At 52.2% G+C, this 24,571-nt stretch overlaps 1 protein-coding gene across 1 annotated transcript; it reads left to right on the top strand.

The window, feature by feature from the left end:
- The first annotated feature begins 2 nt into the window (after positions 1–2).
- Positions 3–23,525, top strand: LOC147828215 (anthrax toxin receptor-like). The gene is made up of 14 exons (XM_087210806.1): positions 3–411; positions 5,527–5,598; positions 6,770–6,841; positions 9,060–9,141; positions 9,241–9,274; positions 9,978–10,057; positions 10,133–10,201; positions 10,336–10,416; positions 10,506–10,566; positions 12,965–13,060; positions 17,276–17,345; positions 17,919–17,997; positions 18,976–19,173; positions 22,138–23,525. The coding sequence occupies exons 2-14, from the start codon at positions 5,570–5,572 to the stop codon at positions 22,189–22,191; spliced, it is 1,005 nt and encodes a 334-aa protein (XP_087066932.1). The 5' UTR covers positions 3–411; positions 5,527–5,569; the 3' UTR covers positions 22,192–23,525.
- The last annotated feature ends 1,046 nt before the right edge of the window (positions 23,526–24,571 follow it).

Below are 24,571 nucleotides of genomic sequence, written 5' to 3' on the forward strand. Positions count from 1 at the left end.
TGGGGCAGCAGTGTTCCCAGTCTCTGTGCTCCGAGAGGGAACTTGTGTGGGCACACTGGGCATTGGTGACAGGGCTCCAGGGGCCAGCCAAGGCCCCTGGGCACAGGGGAGGTTGTCAACCAGGAGGCCCTGGGGCAGGGTTCATGAGCAAAGAGGTCACAGAGACAGCCAAGAAAATGGGAAGTCATAGCCCTAGTTCTGTGCTCTTCCTCCTGCTTCTGCTGCTGCTCCTTTCAGCCCTGTTTAGCACAGGGAGCCCCCAGATGTAGTTGCCAGCTCGAGAAATGTCCAGGGACTCGGCCTGGGCTCCAGAAGTTTCCAACCCCAGGTCTCAGTGCACAGCTGGCATAAGAGGAATGCAGATCAGCCGCCATGCCCAGGCATCTCCGACATCTACTTCATCCTGAACAAGTGAGTGGCCCTCAGATCCTGCCTCCACCCAACTCCAGGAAGAAGCAGTCCCGGTCACTGCAGGCAGGATGGGGCCTCAGGGAAACCCCGTGTCTGTAAGAGGACTGGCAGGGCCTCCAGTGCTCAGCCCCCAGCACAGGCCTCAGTGACTTCCTTATCTCAAGTGGGGGTGTCACCACAGAGGTGGGCTCTGAGTGGCTCTGGCCCTGCAGCAACATGGCCCAGCCCTGGGTCCTGCAGGGCTCTCAGTCACTGGGCCCCAGGAGCCACCTCCCAGCCCTGGGAGAAGCCCCAGCAGGGATCTCTGGGAGAGACCATCTGTGGCCTCTGGGGGGAACTCAGCTGCATCCCTGCCCAGTGGCCTCTCCTCTAAGCCTTGCTCTTCCTCCCACCCTGCAGACCTGGCACAGTCCCTCCACTTTCAGGGCAGCCAGGGGCTCATTTGGCCCTGGGGAAGCTGTGCTGTCCCTGGGGCTCCTGCTGGCTGTCAGAGAGGGAGGCAGGTGGGTCTTGGTCTTAGAGAGGTGGCCAGGTTCAAACTCAGCCCTCCTGCTGGCTGGGGCTGGGACCCAATGAGAGCCTGTGCAGCCCTCAGCAGGGGGACGCCCTCCCTGGTCCCCAGCCCTCCTCCCTCAGCCCTCCCCCTCTGGATGCACAGTAGCCCAGGGGTCTCCCTGATGTCCTGTGGCAGGGTGGGCTCCTAGGTGGCCAAGGTGCCTGGAGGATGCTGGTGGTGACAAGACCTGGGCTTCCTGAGCTGGGCTCTTTCCACAGTCACAGGTGTGGCCCTCTCATCTCCTTCTCTGTGGGCACTGAGGGTGGGGAACACAGGCCCCAGTCCCAGCTCCTGAGCCAAAACAGCCACCTAGGAGCCCCCTGCCCACCGTGAGAGAAGTCCCTCCTCACTTCCAGCCCAGGGACTCTGAGATGCCCTGGGCAGGCGGTGCCCTCAGATCCTTAGCACAGCATGGGTGGTGGCTGCCTTTGGGCATCAGATTTGGGGAGGATGGGCGCCCAGGGCGCTGACAGCCTGGTCAGGCCAGTCCTGCTGGAGAGTGGGCATGACCTCAAGGCCCTTCTTGGCCACCACCCTGTTGCATGTCTCTGCTTGCTTCCCTAGGCCCTGCTGTGAGGCTCCAGGGTCCAACCCAGCCCTGGGATGGATGAGCAGGGCTGTTGGGACCAGTGGGGATGTGGAATAGCATTAATTGGATGCTTTCTCTGTGTCAAGCAATGTGCCAGGCACACAAACCACTCTCAAGCAGCTAGCCATGGCTTATCCAGCAGGTCAGAGGTGAAGGGCTTGCTGGGTAGGGTACAGGGTAGGGACAGGTGGGCCTGGTTACTGCTCTGAGCCCTGACTCATGACTCCTGGGCTCATGACCGTCTACACTTGGCAGTGGGTGCTGATTCCCATCCCTGGCAACATTAGCCTGCCCAGGCTGCCCTTGTCTAAGAGGTCAGTGTTCTGAGCCTCCCGGACCTCCCTGCTTCTGGTGAGGACCCTGCTAGCTCACTGGACACCTGTTTGGGGGTGACCCAGAAGGCTCTGTGTTTGGACCTCAGTAAACACAGCTGAGGGAAGGTGGGGGTGTGGCTCTGAGTTTTGTCGGCAGGCGTTTCCTTGGTTCTATCTCACTGGCTAGGTGTTGGGTACTCAGAGCTCAGAGAGAGCTGTAGATTGAGAAAACCTCCGCCCACTGAGGGGCAAGGTCAATCTCTTCCAGGCCTCCTGGGCAGCAGGGACCTGTTATTTCTCTGTCTCCAGGCCCCCAGCGACGGGCACGTCAAGTACCAGGACTGTCAGCACTGGCTAACGCTGTTTGCCTCCTCTGCACCCTTTGGTGTGCAGATGGTGTGCAAGGGCATCAGTTTGTCCACCATCTTCAACCCCTGCTACCTAGGCTCTCCGCTCTGAAGCGAGCTCTGCATGTGCCGAGCACCAGTTTCCACACTGCCACCAAATGTCTCCAGACTCCAGTGTCTTTGACAAAGCCTGATGTTTTGCTGTCTTGCTTTGCTCTGCTTTTCAGTGTGTTCCCCAGGAATACTTTCTGCTCTGGGCTTACACGTCCCCAGGCTCTGGTCCTTCCTTCCTGCAGCCTGGGCCTTGGACTTCAGGCTAACCTGAGCTGTGGGTCGAGTGTGTGCACAGTAGGTGTTAGCATCCCCACTGCCCCTGAGATGGGGCCAGCTCTGAGTCAGGGTGGAATGGGCTTGAAGAGGTTAGGCAGCATGTCCATGACACACAGTAGAGGCTGAACTTGGTTCTTCCAACTGGAGCCTTCCTGGTCTCCAGCCCATGCTGTGAGGTTTTCTGTTGTTGCTGTTATTTATAAGCTGCTTTTGTGACGGTATGATATGCATTATATATTCACATCCTTTGCCAATTTTTTAATTGCATCTGGATACTAATCCTTTATCAGATAGATGATTTATAAACATTCTCTACCATTGTAGATGAAGTCCAGTTTTAAAATTATTTTCTATTGTGGCCTGTGCTTTGGTTGTCTTATCCTAAAAATTAAATTTTGCAATGATGTAAGTTCATGGTTTGAATTTATTCTTTTTTTTTTAAGAGTAAGAAAATTTACTGGAGAATAGGAATGGGGAATAGGAATGAGGAATAGGAATAGCTTGTGAGAGACAGGAAAGATCCTGAATGGGTTGTGAATGAGCCCACTCCACTGAGAAAGTTTTATAGAGCAAAATCATGAAGTGGGTACAGCCTGGGTCAAAGCTATAATCAACCAATATGATTATAAGTATAGCTGTTTGGCTAGTATTGATCCAATAATAGCAAGGGCATACAGATGACATCATTAACCTATAATCTATAGTCTTAGTCTTGCTTTAGTTTCAGTCTTAGTCTTAGTAGTCTTAGTATTAGTCTTAGTCTTAGTGAGTGGGAAAGGATGGCCTACCCCTAATGAGATAATGGCTTCTTTATATAGGAAATCTCAAAAGGGTGGTAGCAATAATATCAAACTTCTGTTTATCCCTTAGGGAAGTATGCAAATCTGTCCATTGTGACTTTAATCTTCTTCAGATGTACCTGTAGCCACACTTCCTATGTGTTCTCATCTTCTGCATTGACTCCCTTGACTAGCCCTGTCTGATTGCCTATAATATTTCTACCTAACTTAGCTGTCTATACTATTTCTCCCTCTGAAGAACTATCACTAACTGTGCTTAGGGAGAAGGGGCTTAGTGTCCCTTAATCTAGAATTAGATTCTAGCTAATCTAATGGGCCTTGGATAGAAGTCATGTTGCAGTTTAGCAGTTATGAATTCCTTTCACAAGGTTGATCTAGTGGATCTTAGTAAAAGGAGTCTGTCACATTTGTCATTGTTTCCATATGCTTGATCACCTGGTGTTTGGCAGCCTCCAGACAAGAATAAACAAATTTTTTAAGAAATTAAAGCATGTATGATCAAAACAGGAGCATTAGAATGGAAAAGCAGGTTGGGGAAAGAGCCACATCCAGACCCTGCTCTTAAGTGACTGGAATATCAATTGTAAACAGTTGGCTCTTAGACTGCACTACTGATGGAGGTTATCTGTAAGTCTGATATTTCTTGTCATAAGTCCATCTGGCAGTGGCTGCTGGAAAAGGCCCCTTGGGCCTGCAGGGGCTGGGCTACAGCTAGTGACAAAGCAAGGCTGGCTCCCCCATCCCAAGGGCAGATCTGACACTTGGAACCCAGGAGTCCAGCAGGGAACCACAGGCCACATCTGATGGTTCTCAAAGGCTTCTGATGGCCATGGTGGCAAGGTTTCCACCCACCCACAGGGAGCTGGGAAGGTCACACTAAGGCCAGTGGGGACCCAGAGAGCCCATGAATCAGAGGTGCTCAGGGACCTTTCCAACCATGTCCTCTTCTTCCACTTCAGGTCCCCATAGCCCTCACCTAGTGTGACTAGCCACATTAGGTGGCCACCAATGTCCCTTATGCTAGGAAGCCCCTCAATCACAGCAGATGGTCTGGTTGGCCACCCTCTTCCCATTGGTGGCCCTGATGACAGTCACCTCCTGGATACCCCACTGTGGTCAGAAGTATTGGGGTGGGAGCTCAGCCCTGAATGTCATGTGTCCCTCCACACTGGGCACAATTCTCTTCTGCCTCATGATGCTCATATCTGCAGAGCTGTGGAACTCTAGAGACCATTTCCAGGAATGTAGAGCAGATGTGACTGATTCCCACAGGATAGAAGCTCATGCAGCTCAAACAACCTCCTGGTCTTCACTCTCTGTCCAGGGACAGAGTGGAAAAGAGGGGAGCAGGATACAGAAATTGGGATGGGAAGAGCCTGCAGCCGTACCTGCTGGGCCACAGTGCTGATGCCAGAGCAGCAGTGGCTGGGCTGTCCCCCTCCCATAGAGTGCTTACTGGAAAAGGCGTCCAGGGCCCACAGTGGCTGGGACTGCAGGCTGGTGACAAAGCTGGGGTGTCACAGTCTATGGTACTGGTCACCCTTGCCAAGACCCAGGTTCCCATAGGAAACATCTCTCTCTGCATCCATGGTGCTGGGAAATGTGAGGAGGGAGAGGAATCTGGGGCGTGGCGAGGAGAGGTGCAGAGCAGACACAGCCTGCAAAAGGTTCCTCACTCCAAGGACAGGCCTGACACCTGGAACCCAGGAGCCCAGCAGGGAAACCACAGGCCATGCCCGGTCAGCTCTGGACCTGGTGATGGCTCTCCAAGGCTTCTGTGGTGCCAAGGTCCTCACCCATAGGAACCTGGGAAGGCAGCACAGTGGGCGAGTGGGGACCTAGAGAGCCCACAAAGCAGGGGTGCCCAGGACCCTATCCAGTCAAGTTTTCTTCCTGCATTTCTTGTCCACACCGCCTTCACCTACTGTGATCAGACACACTGGACAGCAGCCAAGCATCCACTGTGCTGGGAGACCCCTCAGTCTCAGTAGATGGTCTGGGTGGCTCGCTTCTGCCCACTGGCGGCCCTGATGACAGTCTCCTCCAGGATGACCCACTGCGGTTGATGGTGTTGGGAGGGGGAGTGCCTTATTAAGGATCCTGTGGGAAGGGAGAAGGCAGAGAATGTTTCCTCCTGAAGGGGTACCTCATTCTCTGACTGGTGTCTTTTTGTCTTCAGGTCCATCTTCGTGGGTGACTGCTGGAGTCACATTCACCAGTTTATGGAGAATATGGTGGCCAGTTTACCAGAGTACGCTTCTCCATGCTGCAGGCAACCTGAATATCCATTAGACTTGGTGGGGTCCCTTGGGTGGGGGCACAGAGCCCAGCATGACCGGGCAGGAAAGGGGACAGGGTGCACTGGTCCTCTGGGTCTCAGCTGTGTGCCTGCCCTGCCTGGGAACCTGGGCACCTGCAGGGACACTGTCTGCCCTCCAGACCCCCAGGCTGGGAAGGAAGTCAGGACAGCAACTCAGTAGCTGCCACCTGGACACAGGGTGCTCAGGGCCAAAGGAAAGGGACAGAGAGTGTGCCAGGAAGGTTAGAGGGGAAAGCAAGGATTCCTAGAGGGAAGTGGTCCTGGGCAGCTTCCCAGAGGAGGTGGGAAGTGAACTTGACCTTGAAGGCTGGAGAAAAGTCAGGGTCACAGTAACCCTCAGGGTGCCCTCTAGTGGGTGGTCTGTTTAGGCTGAGGAGTGTGGGTAACTCAGGGGAGGGCTGGAGACAAATCCTCACAAGTTGCTTGGGGCCAATGTCACAAGGATTTATCGTTCCAGGCCAAGGAGGGCCTTGAATTCTTCCTCTGTGTCACAAGGAGCCATGGAAGATTCACAGGCAGGGGAATGATATAGTGCTCCAGGAAAAAACCTGGCAACTGTGGGTGAACAGAGCCAGGAAGAAGAGCAGGAGCAGTGGTCAGCTCAGCCAGGAAGGCTGCAGCCACTTTGCTGAGGGTCAGAGGTCCTGGGCCAAGGGCAATTGGTCAGTGGCAGGAAGGGGAGGCATTGTGAGGGAGTGGGATTTCCTGAGCTGGAAGGAGGGAGGAGGAAATGGAGGGAAAGAGGGATGGGGTTAGGATAGAAAGAAGGTGACTGTAGAAGACAGGCCAGGTGGGGGGAGGCCCCATGAGGAGTGTGGATGTCATCTTCCCTGTTTAGTTCATATACATGTGTGTGTTTGGTGGGTGTTGGAGCACCGGGGTGGGGCCTGGAGCCATCCTGATGCTCTCCCCTCCTTGGGACCATTCATTGCCGTAGGCTTCAGAATCGTCCTGTATTTGTTCAATTCCTCAGCATCTCGAGGTGTGCCCCAAAGTGAAAGCAAAGGGGTTGGGAGGGAGTCATTTGGCCCAACCTCTCCCTGATGCCTGGGTGGCAGCATGTTGTGCATATGTGACTTCTCACGGCCCTGCTTCCTCCCAGCCCAAACCTGCGCATGTCCTTCATCACCTACTCCTGTAATGGCAACATCATCTTGTCGCTCACCTCTGACAGGTAGGTTGTCTTGGTTACTTCTGCTTCGCTGAGACAAAATACTCAACACTCAAAATTTAAAGGAACAGAAGTTTATTTTAGCTCACGGTTTATGGAGGTTTCAGTCACTAGTTGGCTGGTTCCAAGGCAGGGTCACATAGCAAAGGGGCATCACAGGGGAGAAACAGTCTATGGCAGACTGGAAGCAGTGAAGCAGCAGCCTCTTGTTCCCTTTTGATTACATCCAGGGTATGAGCCTAGTGGTTGGTGCCGCTCACACACAGGGTGGGGCTTCTGTCTTCAGCAAATCCATTCAGCCACCTCCAGAATTCTGCTAAACCCATCAGTGGGTAATCCAGTACCAGACATACTTAATCCCAGTGTCACACACCCATGATCCAGCGACCTCCTCACAGTCCCCACTGTGAGCTATGAGGCTTTGGGGGAACATCTAGGTACAGGCTGTAACATAGCTGCTGACTCAAATCCCAGTGCAAGCCTGGTTTTCAGAGCACAGGGGCAGACTGCTTCACTGAGATGGCCAGAAGGCGCTCTCTGGGGCACAGGGTGGGCTAGGTGGGGACACTTCCGTGCTACCGTTGACCTCAGACTGGCTTCTTCTCCCCGAGAGTCTACAGGCAGGCCCAGGAGGGGCTGTCTGTGACGACCTCAGCATACAAGAAGCCTGGTAGAGCAGGTCTGTGGGTCCCACAGGTACCGTGGACAGACTGGAGCCTCCTAAGACAGGTCACAGTCTGCCCTGGGCCAGTGTGGCAGGGACCAGGGGAGGAGCTGGGAACATTGAGCAGGACAGTGGGGTCCTCAGGTGGGTCCCAGACAGGGCATGCCCTGGGGGCTGTGGAGTCCTGGTTGGTCTGGGTGCCATGACAAGGCCTAAGGAACAAGCATGGGGGGGCGGGGAGAAGGTGTCCCACCTGTGCCCAGAGGCCAGCAAACTCCAAGTAGGGGTGCTGGGGAGGAGCTGACTGTCCGGGGTCTGGGAGTGAAGGGTCACCTTGCATACAATGCCAAGGACCCCTTCAGAGAGGAGGAGCTCAGAGGAAAGGAGGAGGGCTGTCTGGAAATGTAGGGGAGCTGGTATGGGGAGGGTCTAGAGAGAAGCCAGGGGCAGAATGAAGCAGGACAGGCCAGACCCCAGGGTGGAAGGGTGGGGGCTCCAGGCCCCATGCACATGGCGTGGCTGGGTATAGCTGCGAGGAGAAGCAGGGAGGTGCTGGCTCAGTGGGCAAAGGAGGGGTGTGGTATACGATGGTGTATGTTGTGCTGGGGGTTGGGGGAGACCTCCGTGGGCATGAGGGGTGGAGGAGCTCAGAGGGGCAGTGGTTGGGCACAGAGCAGGGCTGGCTTGGGCAGGACCTGGCTGGGCCTCCCCTGGGCAGGGCTGGCTGTATCTCCTCCTAGGAAAGCTCAGGCAGGGAAGGGTCGAGGGCCCTCAGAGCTTGGCCCACAGCAGTGTCTCTGCCCCAGGAGGAAGCCGCCCTCAGGGTCTTCACTCTAGGTGGCCTTGCTGTGCGGGCTCAGCCCTGTCACAGCCAATCAGCCTGAGCCCAGCCTCTCTTCCTGTCCCAGTGCTGCCCCTGGAGCCAGTGCTGCCTGCCCCAGTCAACTCTGTCTCCCTCACAGCTCCTGACAGCCTGGGGCCAGCAGCCTGGGCGTAGAGCTCAGCAACCTCAGCAGCCTGTGGCCGTGTCTCCACCTCAGGCTTTCAGGGTCAGGAGCATGAGGTCCTCAGGCCTCGCTGCTCATGAAGCAGCCTGGCTCCTTCCTTTGGTGGCTAAGGAGGGGCAGATCGGGTCTGTGCAGTGGGAGCAGCGCAGGGCAGGCTGAGCTGGTGATCTGTGTGACTCAGCCTTCCCTGCTGGAGAGCAGGCCTCAGGCAGGTTGTCCTGGGCTTCTGGTCAGCATTAGGCATGTGGGTCCCCCAGGAGCCCTGGACTCAAGCTGCATATCCCTGGGTCCCACCCCACCTGGAAGTCCCTGAGGGTGGGGAGCCTGAAAGCCAGGCATTGATGTGGGACCTCCTCTCGGCCACCCCGCCTGCCAGAGGTCTCAGCAGGATGGGGACAGAAAAGGGCACAAACCTGGCAATGACCCAGCACAGAGCTGGGTGAAAGGGCAAATTGCTCACATCCCCCTTCTACAGGGTCAGCGGACAAGGCTGTAGGAACAGCTTGGGGCCAACTTTCCTCATGTCATCTTCTTTTCCACCTTTTTTCAGAGAAGAAATTCAGAGGGGTCTGGACAGACTGAAGTACAGTTTCCCTGCAGGTTTTCAGAACCTGGAGAAGGCATTTCAAAAGGTGCGGATGGCAAAACCATAAGGGTCAGTGCTTCCTCTCAGTTCCTACTGTTCTGCATCATCTCACTCCTCTCTCCAACGAATCTTAATTTCCTTGCAGGCAAGTTTACAAATTGAAAGAGCCAACTCTGGAGGTGAGCCCCTGCCTTCCCACTGGGGGTGGCTGCACGGAGCCAGCCACCCTCCAGAGAGCTCTGTGTGAAGAGCCCATTGCTCCCCTGTCCCATCCCAGCCCTGTGCAGTGGGCAGAGCGCCCACCCCAGCAGGGTTCTCACAGGACAGGAGGTCCCGCGGGTCCATGTAGGGAGCTTGGTCACTCTGAGCTGCTGGACTTTCACGGGGCCCTATGTGCAAAAGGAGAAAGCCCAGATCCCAAGCTGCCTGAGGACCAGCATGAGGCACCCACTCTGTCCCCAGGGCCAGACCTTCCTCCCCCTTTCCATCCCTTTCCTCCATGGCCCATTGCTCCTGGACCTGCATCTCCCACCATGCAAACAGCTGCACTGTGGGTTGGCAGCTCTGTGTGGGAGTGGAGGGGACAGCACTGGGGAAGAATGGGGTCCCCTGTCCAGGACCCTGCCTGGGAGTCCTGAGCAGCTGGGCTGCTGTCCCAAGCAGAAGCCTGCAGGCTGTGCTGGAAGCAGGCACCAGTTCCACCCCTCTCTGGGCTGCTCTGCAGGAGGGGCTGCTGCTTCCTGTGCCAGGAGCCTGAGGTGTAGGGGAGCACCTGACCCAACTGCCTTGGGCAGTGCTGGGCCCTGATGGCTTACAGTACCCTGGGCCTCTGCTGGTTGCTCCTGTACCATGTTCAGCGGGCCCCTCCTTTGTGTCCTGCAGGTGTCCGGGTTCCCAGCACGATCATCTCTGTGATGATCAGAACGATGAACAAAACCCTGTACCAGGAGGCAAAGGTGGAAGTGAGTCTGCCTGTCTGCAGTTTGTTCCATTTTGTGTATTTTGGCCCTTTCAGCTTCATCCTTCCTTTCTCTTAGGCTGACAAGGCTCGGAGGATGGGGGCATCCGTTTACACTGTGGGTGTGAGTCCAGTTGACAAAGATCAGGTAACTCCGCTGAGATGACCTGGGGCCCTCTGACTCTCCTTTGTTCCCAAGGGCAAGATACTGTGTCCTGGGTCAGGGGCCCTGGTGCTTCCTGAGCCCCTGCCTGGGGGCCAAGCCAGCTTCTCTCTCTGCAGTTACTGGGACTCTCAGACAAGGAGGAAGGCGTGTTTGAGGTGAAGCTTGGGTTCAAGGGGTTGCAGGAAGTTGTAGAACCGGTGAGTGGCTTGTGTGTGACCGGTGAGTGGGCTGCGACTGACTGGTGCCGGATGCTCACCCTCTTGCTGCTTCCTTCCTTCTGTCCCAGCTGGCCTCCAAGACGTGTGCTGGCATTTCGTCCTTGGAAGAAGACACTGTGTGTGCAGGAGGTAGGAGATCACTGCCGTCACTCCAGGCAGGGAGGTGTGCCAGGTTGTCTTGTGGTGTGCGTGTGACGGGTACAGCCTTGGTGACGGTGTGTTGTGTTGTGTTTGGGTCATGTGCAGTACAAGGAGGAGCATGATGCATGCCTATGTATTGTACTGTGTGTCCTGCATGTGTGGTGGGTGACAATTTTGTGTGGTGACTACGTGAATGTGTTTTGATTGAGTGTGCAGTACATGCTAAGTATATAGTATATGCTTAGCATATATTGCTAAGTATTTGTGTATACTTGTGCATGCATGGAGCATGTGTGGGGTTTATGGAGCTGTGTGTGTGTGTGTGTGTGTGTGTGTGGCTGATTGTGTAGCAATGTGATTCTACACTGGGTGCCTATGTCATTGTGCGGTGGTGGGGATGCTGTGGGGTTGGTGTGTGTATATGTACAATTAGTGCTTACTTATGTCACAACAAAGAGCAAAATAACGAAGACAGAAAAAATGTATGCTAAAAATGCTGAAGGAAACATGGTCAGTGGAATAGAGGAACTTCTAAACAGGCCAAAACAGACATGGCAGCCAGGGTTCAGCCTGGAAGGGATGAGCAGATCTAGCACTAGAAATATAAACAGTTTCCACATCTTCAAATGGGGACAGACAAAAGGCAGTTACCTCCTGGGCCGAAGCAAAAGTGTTGCTCCAGTTCAGCATACAGCACTGTGGGAGGCAGAGAGGAAACCCCCATGCCTGACCCAACATCCACAGGAAAAGCCATTTGTTCCACCCCACCTCTGTGGGAAAATAGCAGCACCTGTCCCCAGGGCTGGAAGTGCCAAGGATGGCCCCAGTCCAGCCCAAGTCCCTGCTTTGGTGCACTGAGGACGCTCCTAAATGGCAAAGTGGGGAGGCCACCTCTCTGTCATGGGCTCTGTATGCGTTTGCATGGTCCTCATGTGGTTGGCTTCTAACACCTAGGTGGAGGAGACAGAGAGGGTCAGGCTGACAGGTGCTGGGTCCTGGCTTCCGTGTCCCTTGTGGGAGGCACCATGGCTGCAGGCTGTGGGAAGACAGAACTGTGCTCACTTCTGAACTCTGCCACCCATGGCCCAGGGGAGGGATAAGGTGCCAAACACCTGGGCTGCAGTGTGGCTTTCGATGGATAGAAATAGCACTGTGGGGACATTGGGGGACAGAGAGTGTGATGGCATAGCATCAGGGTGGGTAGGAGCTGAAGATGGCACCTGGTCCTGACCTCTCCACCCTGGACCTCGGCTCTGCACCCGAGCCCCTCTGATGCTGGGCAGAGTAAGGGCTGCAGTGCTGGGTGGAGCTGGGTCAGGGACCCTAGCCTGAGGTCTCTCCTGCTTCTGGTGTGAAGCAGCTCAGCTGTGCAGTCCACCAGGCCTCTGCACATTCCTGATGTGTCCGTGACACACAGGCTCTGACATCTGGGCAGCCAGGGAAACCCCAGGTGAGGACAGGAGCTGTCACTGCTTCCTCCCAGCCACAGAGCTGAGGTGACAGGTGCCTCCAGACACCAGCTCTGCCGCTGACCTGCTACACTGCCAGGCATCCTGAGCAGAGCTGCCATACAGAGTGACAGGGACTTGGGGGAGAAGCTGAGGCAGGAGCCGGGCCCAGGTGACACAGAATGGGCTGGGTGCTCAGGCCGGCATGGAGAGCCAGTCCAAGTGCAGGGGCTGAGAGACAGGGCTGTTGCAGCCCAGGGTCCTGGGCTGGGTGACCTGGGGCCACTCCAGGGCCATGGGGACAGGAAGGAGCCAGGCCTGGGCCAGGAGCTGCTGTCAGGCCAAGGAGCAGGGAACTGCAACTGGAAGACCCACAGGAACCCAGCCTGGGTGCTATGGGGCCACACAGCTGCCCTCTCTTGTCCCTTGTGGCTTGGCCTGAGGGGCAGGGAGGGCCACATTAGTGGAGGGAGGGGCTTGTGGGTCCACAGGGCAGTGGGCTGTGTGCCTTCTGGGTCAGGAACAGGCTGGGGTGTGGAAGGAGGTGTCGACCCCCATGAGTCCCCCTCTTGGGGGAACAGGCACCTTCAGTGCCCCCATCCTGGCCCTGCTCCTGGGTTCTCCAGTGGGAACCATGGGAATTCCGGTGGGAGTCCTCAGCGGAGGTGGCCCCTGGAAGTTGGGTGTCTGTCATGGTGCTGTGGTTGGGGATGGTGGGAGGGGGCTCCCACATGTGTAAGACTGGTCTACTGCATCCACATGGACCCTTGGTGACAGCAGACGCACCTCTGGCCTGAGGGATGCACAGATGTTCAAACACACCTGCTGCCTCTTTGGGGCCCTGGGAGTGCCCTGAGTGTGACTGCTGTGAGCACTGGGCTGAGAGTAACCACAGAGCCCAGTGCCCCTCACTCATGCATTGGGATGTGTCTTTGCAGAACCCTATGACATGATCGTCCATGGACGAGGCTTTCAAGATGTAGATCCAGACAAAGTCATTTGCAGATTTCAGTTCAATGACAGCAATGTCATCGGTAAGGAGTCCCTGAATGTCTTTTACATCCTACACAGCTCTACCCTTCTCTCCTGCAGCTGAGCCCCCAGCCCTTGCTGACTGCTCCTGGAGGAGACTGCAGGGTGGACAAGTGGGAGCAAGGACCCTGCTGGGGGCACTCACCTTTCCTTTGGTCTGCAAAGTGGGGAGGTTGTAAATCCCCAGCCTTACATGAGCATGGTGGAGCAGGCTTCTTCCCTCTGAAAGGTTGGGTTTGGGGCTGGGGTGTCCTCAGGGCAGCATCTTTCCTACCCCATCCCCAGCTTCCTCTCTTGAAAGTTGAAGACCCAGCCCCTGACCCTGCTGGTGGATTGGGCAGCAGCATCTGCACTCTGAGCCTGGCCAGCTTCTCAGGGAACCCTCCAAGTGTTGTGCTTACCTTGGGTTGAGAGGATGCCCTGGAATTCAGGGTAGGGCTCAATCTGACTACATGGGTATTTCCTACTGAGGTGCCATTTCTCACAAAACGGAGCCCAGATGGTGGTTGCATCACATGTATACCAAAATAATTTATTTTTTTTTTTGGTCAACCTCCTATTATTTGGCCATGCTTGGGTGTCCATGTCCCTCTGTGACTGGGAGTGCCCTCAGTCCCACCAGGCTTCCATTGCAGCTGAGGTAGTGTGGTCATCCCACAAAGGCCTAGGCACAGTTGGACTTCCTGTGACCTCTGTTCTCTACCTAACCCCGGGGTCATTGACTTGATCCAAATGTATTATGTTCATGTCATCTTATTCCAGGGCCATTGGGGAAACCCAGGAGACTCCCCTCTCTGGGGATGGCTCTGGTCTACCTCTCCTCCTTCCTCTGAATGTGGCTATCACAGCCACAATTCCAACAGGGCAAGGCTGTGTGGTTTCCATTGGCTTCAGTGTCTGCCAAGTGGCTTGGATCTGAACTGGCCTTCTCCTGCCAAAGTGAGGGTTATTTAGCACTTCTATCCTAGGTACTCTGCCAAGTGCCCCACCTACAGTCTCTCCTTGGAGCCTCCAAACAGCCTCACAGTAGCCCTGGTTTTGGATGGAGAACCAGGCCCAGGGAAATGGCCTCACAGGGCTGTGGGGGAACTGGAAAGAGAACCCAGGAAATGAGGGCCCAGATGGAGTCTTCTGCTCAATGAGATCATGGGGAAGGTGGGGTGTAGTCCACCCCCAGGGAAGAGGTTCAGATGCTCCTCAAGGAAGACCCCTTGGGGTACCACCTGGAGGTCACTGGTTTTCTGTCCTACAGGGGTCAGGACCAGAGTAGGTCAGGAGACCCATGCTGCCATCCTGTGGCTCCTGATAGCTATAGTGAAGTTGGTGGGTGGTGGGGCTAGAAGCGACCATCCATGGTAGTCTGATGTGGCAAGGATTTTCTTGGTGCCTAATTTCATTTTGCTCTCAAAAACACTGGGGTGCCATTATAGAAAATGGAAAGTAAAGAAAACAAATGGAACAAACAGTATTTCCACATGCTTTATGGTTTCCACCTTTGTCATGAGATGCTTGGTTGATGGCAACCAAAGTAGTCAGTGTAATCTCTTAGTCTTGGTTTGAAAACTTCTCCCATCAACCAGGCTGTGCTAGGTTCTCTGCTCACCCTGACGGAGGGTCCCTGTCTTAGTTTTCTCTCATCACTGAGACAAAATACCTGACACCCAAAGTTAAAGAGGAAAGGGTTTATTTAGCTCACAGTTTTTAGGGGTTTCAGTCCATAATCGGCTGGCTCCAAGGCAGAGTGGCACATGGCAGAGGGGTGTTGCAGAGGAGAAACACCTCTGTTTTTCTTTTGGTACTGGGGATCAAACTCAGGTCCTTGCCTTTGCGCAGCAGGCAGCGAAACCACTGAGCTAAATCCCTGGCCCGAGAAACACCTCTTTGTGCCTACATGGAAGCAAAAGCAGTAAGGGACTTTAACAGCATCTTCCTGTCCCTTCCATTTTATCCAGACTACTTAGGGAAGGTAGCACTCACACTCTTAATTCTAGTGCCTTTGAGCCTAGCATTGCACCATGAACCAATTCCAGTGTCACACACTCTAGATCCAGCCACTCCAAAAAAGGTCTACCTCATTCAAATGAGGCTTCGGAGGGACATGTAAGCACAAGCCATAACAGTCCCAACCTAAGTGGACGGGGTATATCTGGACCTTTCACATTCTCACACTGTGGTGTCTGTGTCACGTAAGTGGAGGGATCTTTGCAGGGTAATCCCAGCTAAATTAGTCAGTTTTCCCACTGCTGGGGCACAATATCTGACACCCACAACTTAAAGTTAAGAGAGGTTTAATTTGGCTCACAGTTCAGGGGTTTCAGTCCATGGTTGGCTGGCTTAAAGCAAAAGCATCATGGTGGAAGAGTATGGGGGGAGGAAAGCTGCTCACCTCATGGCAGCCAGAAAGCAGAGAGAAGGGAGGATCAAGGGAGGGAGATATGCCTTCCAAATGCACACCCCCAGTGGCACACCTCTTCCAACTAGGCCCTACCTCCTAACAGCACATTTACCTACAAACTCACCAATCCACTGATGAGTTATGTGCCCTCATGATCCAAACACTTTCCAAAAGCCCCACCAGTGAGCAGATGATACTTTGGGGGACATTCTAGATCTACACCATAACACTGACCACTCTACCACTCAGTCTCATGGTCATTATCAATGAGGGCATCAAGTGGTTCAACAACCCATGGTTAGTATGATCATGGAGTAGGCCCACATGGAAAAGAATCATTTTGTGAGCATTAGCATCGACCTAAAGAAGTAGAAAAAAACAATAGAAATTACTTTGTAAATAAAATAAAATTTTAATCATAAGAGCATTTTAGATTTTGCATCATATGGTTTTATAATTTAAAACTTATAAATTATTAATTAAAGTTAACTATTTTTTAATTAAACAAGTGATATACAGTACAAAACAGGGAAATATAGAAAAGATAAAGAATAAAAATGTACCCTTAACAACAAGCTCAAAGTGAAGTACTGTTAGCACTTTCAAATATACCCTAAAAAGTCTAACTTCCTGAGAGTGTGTGCTCTACAGTGCAGTGTGCAGTGCTGACCCCACCCACCAGCCCTGTAAAACCACGGGCTATTTCTCAACAAACAACAAGCCTGTTTTTATAAAAGTTAACTTTTCACTCTAGACCTAGTCTCGCTACCCAGGAGCCCACTCTTCTCAGTGTCCCTGGAGCATGGCCCTGTGCTGGGCAGGGCGCTGTGGAGCTGGCAGGGCGTCCTCTCTCGTGGTTGCTCCACCCTCCAGTTCCATGGCTGAACATTAGGAAACTCTCCTGAGTTTCCAAACTCTTATAGAAACAGAGAAAGAAAGATGGGGAGAGGAAGGAAAAAGGGAAGGGAGGAAAGAAGGAAGGGAGGGAGGGAGGGACAGAAACAGAGGAGAAATCACCAAACAGCCCCATTCCCTCCACAGGCTGCCTCAGCTCAGTGATGACCCCACCTGGTCCCTATGGTCAAATCCCAGGGTCACCCTTAGTCCTCTCACACCCAGTCCCCCAGCTAGTCCCACAATACTGCTGTCCACCCAGTGCCCAGGATCTGCACACCCACAAGGATTCACTGCACCAGGAGCAAAACCCAGTCCTCCACTTGACACCCACCACTGGACTCCCGTCCTTCCCTCCTCCACAAGCCCCTCAGTTCCTGCCACAGGCCTTGGCACCTGCCACTCACACAGCCCAGCCTCCGGTCCCATGCATCACTCCCAGCTGCTGCTGCTCTGGTTGGGCTCAGCTGAAACCTGCTGCTCGGGCAGAGCTGACTTGACAGACCAGGCCCCTGCCTGCAAGGGGAACAAGACTTGCATGGAACTTGAAGCTCTTGATGCCTGCTCTTCCGGCTGCCCATCTGTGCCCTCGGGGCTCCCCCACACACACCACAGAGCATTGTGATCCAGTTCCAGGGCTGGCACCATTTCAGTGCCGATATTTCAGTGTCTCTCAAAGAGCAACTGCATCTCCAAAGGCGGTACAGGTGGCCTGGACCCCCCAGCACCATGCACCTGCCTTTTGGGCTGCTCTCTTTGCAGTGTTTCCTCTCTGTCCCCTTTGTCCCTGAGGCTGAGCCTGGGAGCTCAGAGCCTTTGTCACCTCCCCCTGTCAAACGGGCTCAGTGTTGGCTCTGCTGGCCCAGGGCAGGTGGAGGGCACAGGGGAAGGACGGCTGCACAGACACCTGGGTGCCATTGTTTTTTAGATAAAAACACCACCGATGTGAAAGAAGATTCCATAACGTGTCCTGGGCCGAGGATAGATCAGCCTGGACGGTAAAGGCCATGGTTCTGGGTCCTTGGGGCGGGGACAATGTGCCCTCTGTTTGCCACCACCATCTCCTGTTGTGAATGTGGGTGTCCCCATGCCAGGCAGCACAGGTTGGCCTGCTCTGGGCTGAGGCGCCCTCCCCACCTGCCCTTGTGGGTGACCTTCAAGGTGCCCAGGGAAGCACAGAGGCCCAGGCACTGCTGAGGGCAGATGCAGGAGAGGCTGGGCCAGACATGCCTGCCTTTCCTCCGGGTCACCTTTCCCGGCTAGGACCACACAGCACGTGATAGAAGTGTGACGGTGATGCTGTTCAGACCTCCCTGGTCCCTCAGCCATGGCCAGGATGGCACCATCTGCCGTGAGGGCCACTCACTGCCTGAGCTGCAGCCCTTGCTGAGGCTGACCTCACAGTGACTTGGGGAACCAGCTCTCATGACCCACGTGACTTCCCTCTGGTCACCCTGAATGTGTGACTTTCAGAGTCATTGTCCTGAGCAGAGCTGGGGGCTCTGCTCTGGCCGAGGGGCTGATTGATAGCTATCAGGTGTATCCCAGCATCTGTCCTTTCTCTATGTCAGAGAGGTCTTCGTGGAAGTCAGCCTGGACAGTGGGAGCAATTACCGGGCCAATGACCTCATGTTTACCAGCATGGACTGTGTGAGTACTAGGGGTTTGGGGAACTGGCTGGAGCACCTCCCAGGGGGTGAAGAGCCCTGCACTGGACACATGTGCTTCTGGGGAGGTCTAGAAGGAGTGTGCTGCACAGCCCAGAGAGCAGCTGGGCAGAGAGATCCTGGGCCCATCCTGGGCTTCCCCTGGGGCACTTGGGGAGACCAGAGGCTTTTGCTTGTAGATTGTCCAGGGTTCTAGGGCTCTGGCCCCTCCACATGGGCAACCCCACACAGCTGTGCACATGACTAGGAGAGAATGCAAGAGCAGACCTGAGCTCTGCCAGCCCATGGCCAGCACCATCCCCTCTGTGCTCTCAGCCCTGTGCCCTCTGAAGCTTCTCCTCACCCAGTGTGTGACTCGGGGGAGGACAGGCAGGCAGCCTGTGCACCTTCACTGTGACAACCAGGGACAGCCCTTCCTTTCACCCACATGCACAGGGCCTGAGCTGGGCTCCCCAAACCCTCTGACACCTGAGTGCCTGGGCAGGAAGGGGCTCCCACCTCTGTGCCCAGGGGCCCACTGAGGCTCAGAGAGAACGAGGTGAGCTCAGGACACAGAGCCAGGAGGTGGGCATCGGGACCTGGGGGAACCCATGTTTCCTGTCCTCCTCAGGGTCCCCAGCAGCCCAGCCTCCCCAATGTGGCACCTGTAGCTCTCTGTGTCCTCAGGACGAGCTGTGCTGGCCCTGAGGTGGGCAGTGAGGCTGGCGTCGCACGGGGGCTCCTGGGCCTCCTTGTCTGGGCTGAGTGCAGAGCCCTGACCAGGGTGGTGGTGCACCCTGCAGCCTGGGAACCAGGGCTGGCCCCTGCCCCACAGTGTCCTTCATGCCACACAAATTTCAAAAGAGGGTGTGGGTGGTTGGAAACCTGCATGGCAGACACTCAGGAACAGGCCCTGTGGGACCTGAGGCCTTGCTGTCTGTCCTGTCCCTGGCTGAGCTGGCATGGACCTCTGTACCCACAGACCACAAGTCCTCCACCTCCACCACCTCCGCCTCCACCACCACCACCACCTGCTGAGAGTCCTCCGGTTCCTCCCGTTCCCCTACTCCCCGAAGAGGTGAACGAGAGCAATAAGCAGTTCTTCTTGGTACCCCTTGGGTTATTCCTGCTGTTGGCGGTGCTGTTTCTTGGTTGTCTCCACCAGCTGAGCTGCCACAAGGTAAGTGTACCCTGAGGTCAGACACACACCCTCCTGCCAAGGGACAGGGACATGTGGCAGCCTATGATCCAGCCATGGACCATCTCCATCTGCTCTGAGGTCATCCTGTGACTCAAGGTCACACCCTAGTCCTAGGCAGGCTCCCCCGGCCTCTTGCCCAGGAAAGAGGTCACCCCAGGATCCCTCACTGGACCTCTGCAGGCCCCAGGAGGATATGTACCCAGGAGCCTGTGTGGGGAAGGGACAGGGTTCCCTTGGAGCACCGATGGCTCAGATGCAGGGTGGAGCTGACCAGGGAGGACTGGCTGGGGGGGGGGCTGTGCCGTGAATCCCCCGCGCGCGGAGATTACCTTCTGGCAAAGGAGCCCAGCGCAGGCGGCCCTGGCCGAGGCGGCACCCAGACCACGGCTTTGTATTCATTAAACACACATCGGAGCTTATCAGAAGTAAAAGGCTTGTCAGGATGGCACATTGTGTGTGAGTGAGTGTGTGAGCACAGGAGGGAGAGGAGAGAAGCCAACGTGCATCAGGGTGATTACAATATCAGCAGGGCCCAGATGGAGGCAGGAAAATAAACAGAGGGTGCTTGTGAGATGGAGCAGGAGAGGGAGGAAGAGTGGGAGAGACGGGGGGAGAGGGAAGAGAAGCGGGCAGGAGGGAAGGACTCAAAAGGGATGGAGGAGCGGGGGGGCTCAGGGGCTGCAAAGTGGGCTAGAGCCACCCTAAGGCCGGCTGGGGGTGAGAGCCAGGGCTGGGGGTCGCCTGTCCCTCCGAGCCAGAGCCGGGCCACCGCACCAGCACAATGCGCTCTCTGCTCCCGGGCCAGGCTGCGGGAACATTTTAGAGGTTCTGTCAAGGTCAGAGAGGGATCTAGAGCTGGCTTTGGGCAGAGCGTGACTAGGATACCTTCAGCACCTCACCTCCACCCAAACAGTCACAATTTGCAAAACAAACCTAGTGGGCGCACAAGCTCCTGCAGCCCTCCAGACCAACCTCCTCAGTGGGAATCCTTGCCCCTTTCCCTGCTCACCAGAGACTCCTCCACTCCAACCCCCACCCATACATATGGACACGGACACAGGCAGATCGAAACCCGCACCTTCCCGGGGGCTTTAATGTGTCCCAGCTGAAGACCCGGGAAGCCCGCATCACTGCGATAAGGAGGACCACTTGTGATTGGTAGCTACAGGTGACTGAGACACCTGCTCCACCTCCAGAAACTGTTGTGGGAGGGGGCTCCTCCTGTGTACGTCTGAGAGTCTATTTTGAAAGTGGAAATTTGAAATTGAGGCAATCAATCTGGGCTTGAGCTGCCTCACAGCTCTTCACCCACCCAGGGCCCAGGAATCAATCAGAGAACAAGCAGGGGCTAAGGCTCCACCGTCAGACCAGAGTTCAGCCTCCTCCTCCTTGGGGTCCGGAGGGAGATACACCTGAGTAGTCCCTCGGGGGGCCCTTTTCACTTTTAAATGCACCCATCAGACAATCTGAACATCTGATCAGATCCTTAATGGAGTGCAGATAATGCAGCAAAGAGGGGTTTGTTGTTGCTTTTTTTTTTTTACTGGGGGGAGGGGGGTATCTGGTTATGTAGGGTTTTGAGGCATTGAAGCTTGGTTAAGGAGCTCTGAGTGCAGCAGGAAAAAGTGAGTTCAGAATGGAGGAGCCAATAAACTACCTAATTTTTCATGGCGCACACTGGAGCCCCAGCTGCTGTGAAACTTGGGGTCATAAAATATGGGATCTCAGAAGAAAGGGAAAAAAATACAGGGAGAGGGGAATAGGGCTAATGAGCCCCTAGATGTGCAAGAAAACCAGCAGTTGCCTTTTAGGGGAGACATTTTTAAGAGGCCCTTTAGAAAATAAGGAGGGCCATTGTTTAATCAAACAGTCCTCCTCCAAATCACTTAGCCAAAAATCAGTTTTACGTGCAGTGCAGCCCCCTCCTCCATCCCTCATGCTCCCACCCCAAGCAAAGAAGCAAGGGAAACTGGATAGGTAACAAGTGAAGAAAGCTGGGCGTGGTGGGGGAAGGGCACGTGTGAAAATCTTGTCATGCAATGAATGTCAGATAAAACGGGGTCTGCTACAATCCTTCAGTAATCCAATAATGTGGAAAACCTCGTGGTATCCCTGAGACGAGAACAAGGTAATATTTCTCCATAAATCTTCAAAAAGTGACCAGGTTCAATGGTTAGAGAAGGGTGCAAGCATAGAAAGTAAACCACTTGTCAGGCTGCATTACAAACTCAAGTGAGCTCTAAATGGACGAAAATCTGTCATTCCTACGTGTTTTAAATTTAATAACATTTCTAGAGTATCATTTTGGTTCTCATAAAACGTCCCCTTTCACCTTTTCTCTCGCTGTTATAGAAAGCTGCACTCTGTAACCAGAAGCAGACACAACTACCATCCCCCTTTACTGCATTGTAGTTAGATCACTTTGGGCACAGACTACATACGAACACCCCAAAATCCAATGGAACTGTAGGGGGAAAAATGCAACTCACAAATGCCCACTGATTTTTCCATTACATGTTCTTTTCAGAAATGCTACTTTAAAAAAAAATCCATAGTACCGCACTGCTTTCAAACCCAGAACAATTTTTCCTTTATAAGGCATCCAAACACTAGACATAAAGAAAAGAGCAAAAGCTAATCTGCCAATGCGCTTACTGTGTAAAGTATAGTATTTCCACTACCTTGTTTGTTCATTGACTTTTGGCTCACAGTTATAGAAAAGATTAACCAATTCTCAAATGGGACAAATCCATGACACTCTTCCAAAGCAAACATTTTGCTTCAAAGCTTTCGATTAAAAACAAAAAAGCAATACAATAAGCAAGAGGTACAATCCCAGAATAAGTGTATACTAGAAACTGGTGTCTAGAATCACAGCTGTCTTAAAAGTCCAGGCTAGAGATGAGAAATCTTAATTTGAACTATTTCTTTTCTCAATAATAGGTTACCATCCAACAAAAGCAAGAAGTCCATCTGCCCCAGGCAGATAAGTTTTGAAGCATTAATTCAGATATAAATCTAGCATTTTCTTTCTTTCTTTGAGTATGTGAATTCTAGTGTGCTATAATGTGAGAATTCCAACATATGACCATGATGGCATAATACCTCATTGCTCAGCTTGTCATTATTTCATTTGTAATTCTTATGTTAATTATGTTCATAATTACTATAAACAGATGTGGTAGACATTCATGTGACCTTTTATTGCAGAATGCATTCCTCACTCATTTTGCTTTAATTTCTCATGTATATGAAGCTGAAATGCAGAAAAAAGGAAACAGCTTTCTAATTTTCTGATGTTTTACATGCATAAGTTAAAACAGTGCCTACCTTCTACTTCATCTGAATTTGAGTATCAAAATATTCTTACCGTTTAAGCTGCTTTCTAGCACATTTCTAAATCGCACACTGAACTTCACTGCTGCTCACTAAATTGTAGCATGGATGCCAAACAAAGGCTAGCATCCATGTCTAAGTTGTTTGTCATTTTTCTTTAATATCAAAGGTTAATGCAGCAGTATTGTGCTTCCAAACCAAGTACCTAGCAGCTACATAGTGATTTATTCACTCATAACTCAACCATCATCCTCTTTACATAAAACACATTTACAATAAAATCAGTATGGATTTCATTAGCTGAAAACCTCCTGGAATTTCATTTCTTTGGCCCTAATCTATAATTAGTGTGGACAGACAGGTGCAAACCCTTCTCTTCTACAGATGGCTACTGGAAATGGTGCGAAGTAGCTCCTTCTGTTTAAACAACACGGAGATAACCTGCTCTGTCTTATCACTTACAATTACCTCCATTAAACTGAACTAATGTTTGCTTTAATAAAATGTTCACTGTTCTTTAAACATTATTTAGGAACTCTTATATTAATGGCTGTAAAAGAGTGAAGTTGGAAGGTGTCTCGTTAGATAATAGTAAGTAGCTTACCCTGGGTAAATGTCCCCACTAATGGGTCACAAAGGTTTTTAGTTGATTTAACATTTGTTGGTTAGCTTGCATAAATAGGGTCAACCATAAGTTTTCAAAGGGTATTTAGGTGACAAACATAATTTAACAAGTAAAACTGGGGGAAACTTAACATTTTTCTCAAGTTTATAAATACAAGAGGTTTAAATGTTTTTCTTATACACTGAGTTGTTATTGAAGTATGTAAGTCTTAAAATCCCAGATTGTTTTCAAAGGATGTTTGTGTTAACCTAATTTTATGTATTTAACTTCTGATTATTCTCAAAGTTCAATGAGTTCATTTTTTCAGTCACATTTTAAAAATTAACTATGAATCTAAGTGCACTCTACAAACATATGGTTAAAAACAACTCCATTCCATAATAAATAACTTCTATAAAGTCACAGCTCAGTTCTCACTGCTTCTGCTATCAACAGTCTGTGCATCACTATATGATGAATAAGATGTCCATAAAACAAAGAACCTCTAAATGTCCAAACTGCAACAAATAAATACCCTTTTTCTCACTGAACTTACATAACTTACAGTAATAGACTCCAGCAAAATGCAACTGACTTGGTTTTTTTCACATGCAAATCCTGCAGGTGCCAATTTTTCAGACTCCTTTGCTATGAAGGGCTATGTTGCCTGTATAAAACCTCAATGAAGAAGGCTTTGCATTCAGTGCCTGTCAGCTGATGTTCATATCAAAGAAGTGAGAAACAGGATTTGACAGTGAAGAATGTCCTAAACTGACAACCACTGACCAGCATTCCTATTGGAAGCATTTCTTTCTGGTGATCCCTTTTCAATGTTTAAAAAATAGGGGGGAGAAAAGATTAGCTAAGCTTCAATTTTACAATAACATAAATTATAATAGCACCTTATCTTTGTGTATTTCTTTGCAATTTATGAAGTGTTCTTTCATCTGAAAATATTTAGACTAACACTTCAATGGGAGAGCTCATCATATCAAATACTAACAGCAAGAGCAATACTTTGCTTCTCTCAGAAAAGAAAAATTGTGAAAGTATTAAAAAAAACTGCAGCCCTGTAACTGAAACATTAACTGTCCTACTGTTTCCAGAAACTTGCAATTTAATAGTGAGGTTTGTATTGTTCTGCAGGTCCAAGACTTATTAAGAATGTCCTTTAAAAGATCATTTTAAAGTCAAATTATTACCAGGTATTAGTGGGTCAAAGAGACTTAGGCTACAAAGAAGAATATCATTTCAAAGACTTCTGGTCTGCTTTGAGTTGTTCAAGCATTACAGAAAAAATAGTTTTCTCCACTGCTTTTACTATGGAGATCTGGACACTGGAGATGCTACATTCTGAAATTCTCCCACACAATATTTAGCTTTGCAAATAAGGTGACTGCTGTATAAATGGTTTGTAATTAAATTATCAATGTTTAA

The sequence above is a fragment of the Heterocephalus glaber genome, unplaced genomic scaffold (genome assembly GCF_053883595.1).
Source record: "Heterocephalus glaber isolate CG9 unplaced genomic scaffold, H.glaber_assembly_v1.0 deba00001223, whole genome shotgun sequence".
NCBI lineage: Eukaryota > Metazoa > Chordata > Mammalia > Rodentia > Bathyergidae > Heterocephalus > Heterocephalus glaber.

What these genes read in the sequence shown, in the direction of transcription:
- LOC147828215 (XM_087210806.1), top strand. Translation starts at nt 5,570, where the DNA reads ATGGAGAATATGGTGGCCAGTTTACCAGA. An exon ending in ACCAGGAGGCAAAGGTGGAA is followed by an intron (nt 10,058 to 10,132) that starts GTGAGTCTGCCT and finishes CCTTTCTCTTAG; the next exon opens with GCTGACAAGGCTCGGAGGAT. An exon ending in CAATGACAGCAATGTCATCG is followed by an intron (nt 13,061 to 17,275) that starts GTAAGGAGTCCC and finishes ATTGTTTTTTAG; the next exon opens with ATAAAAACACCACCGATGTG.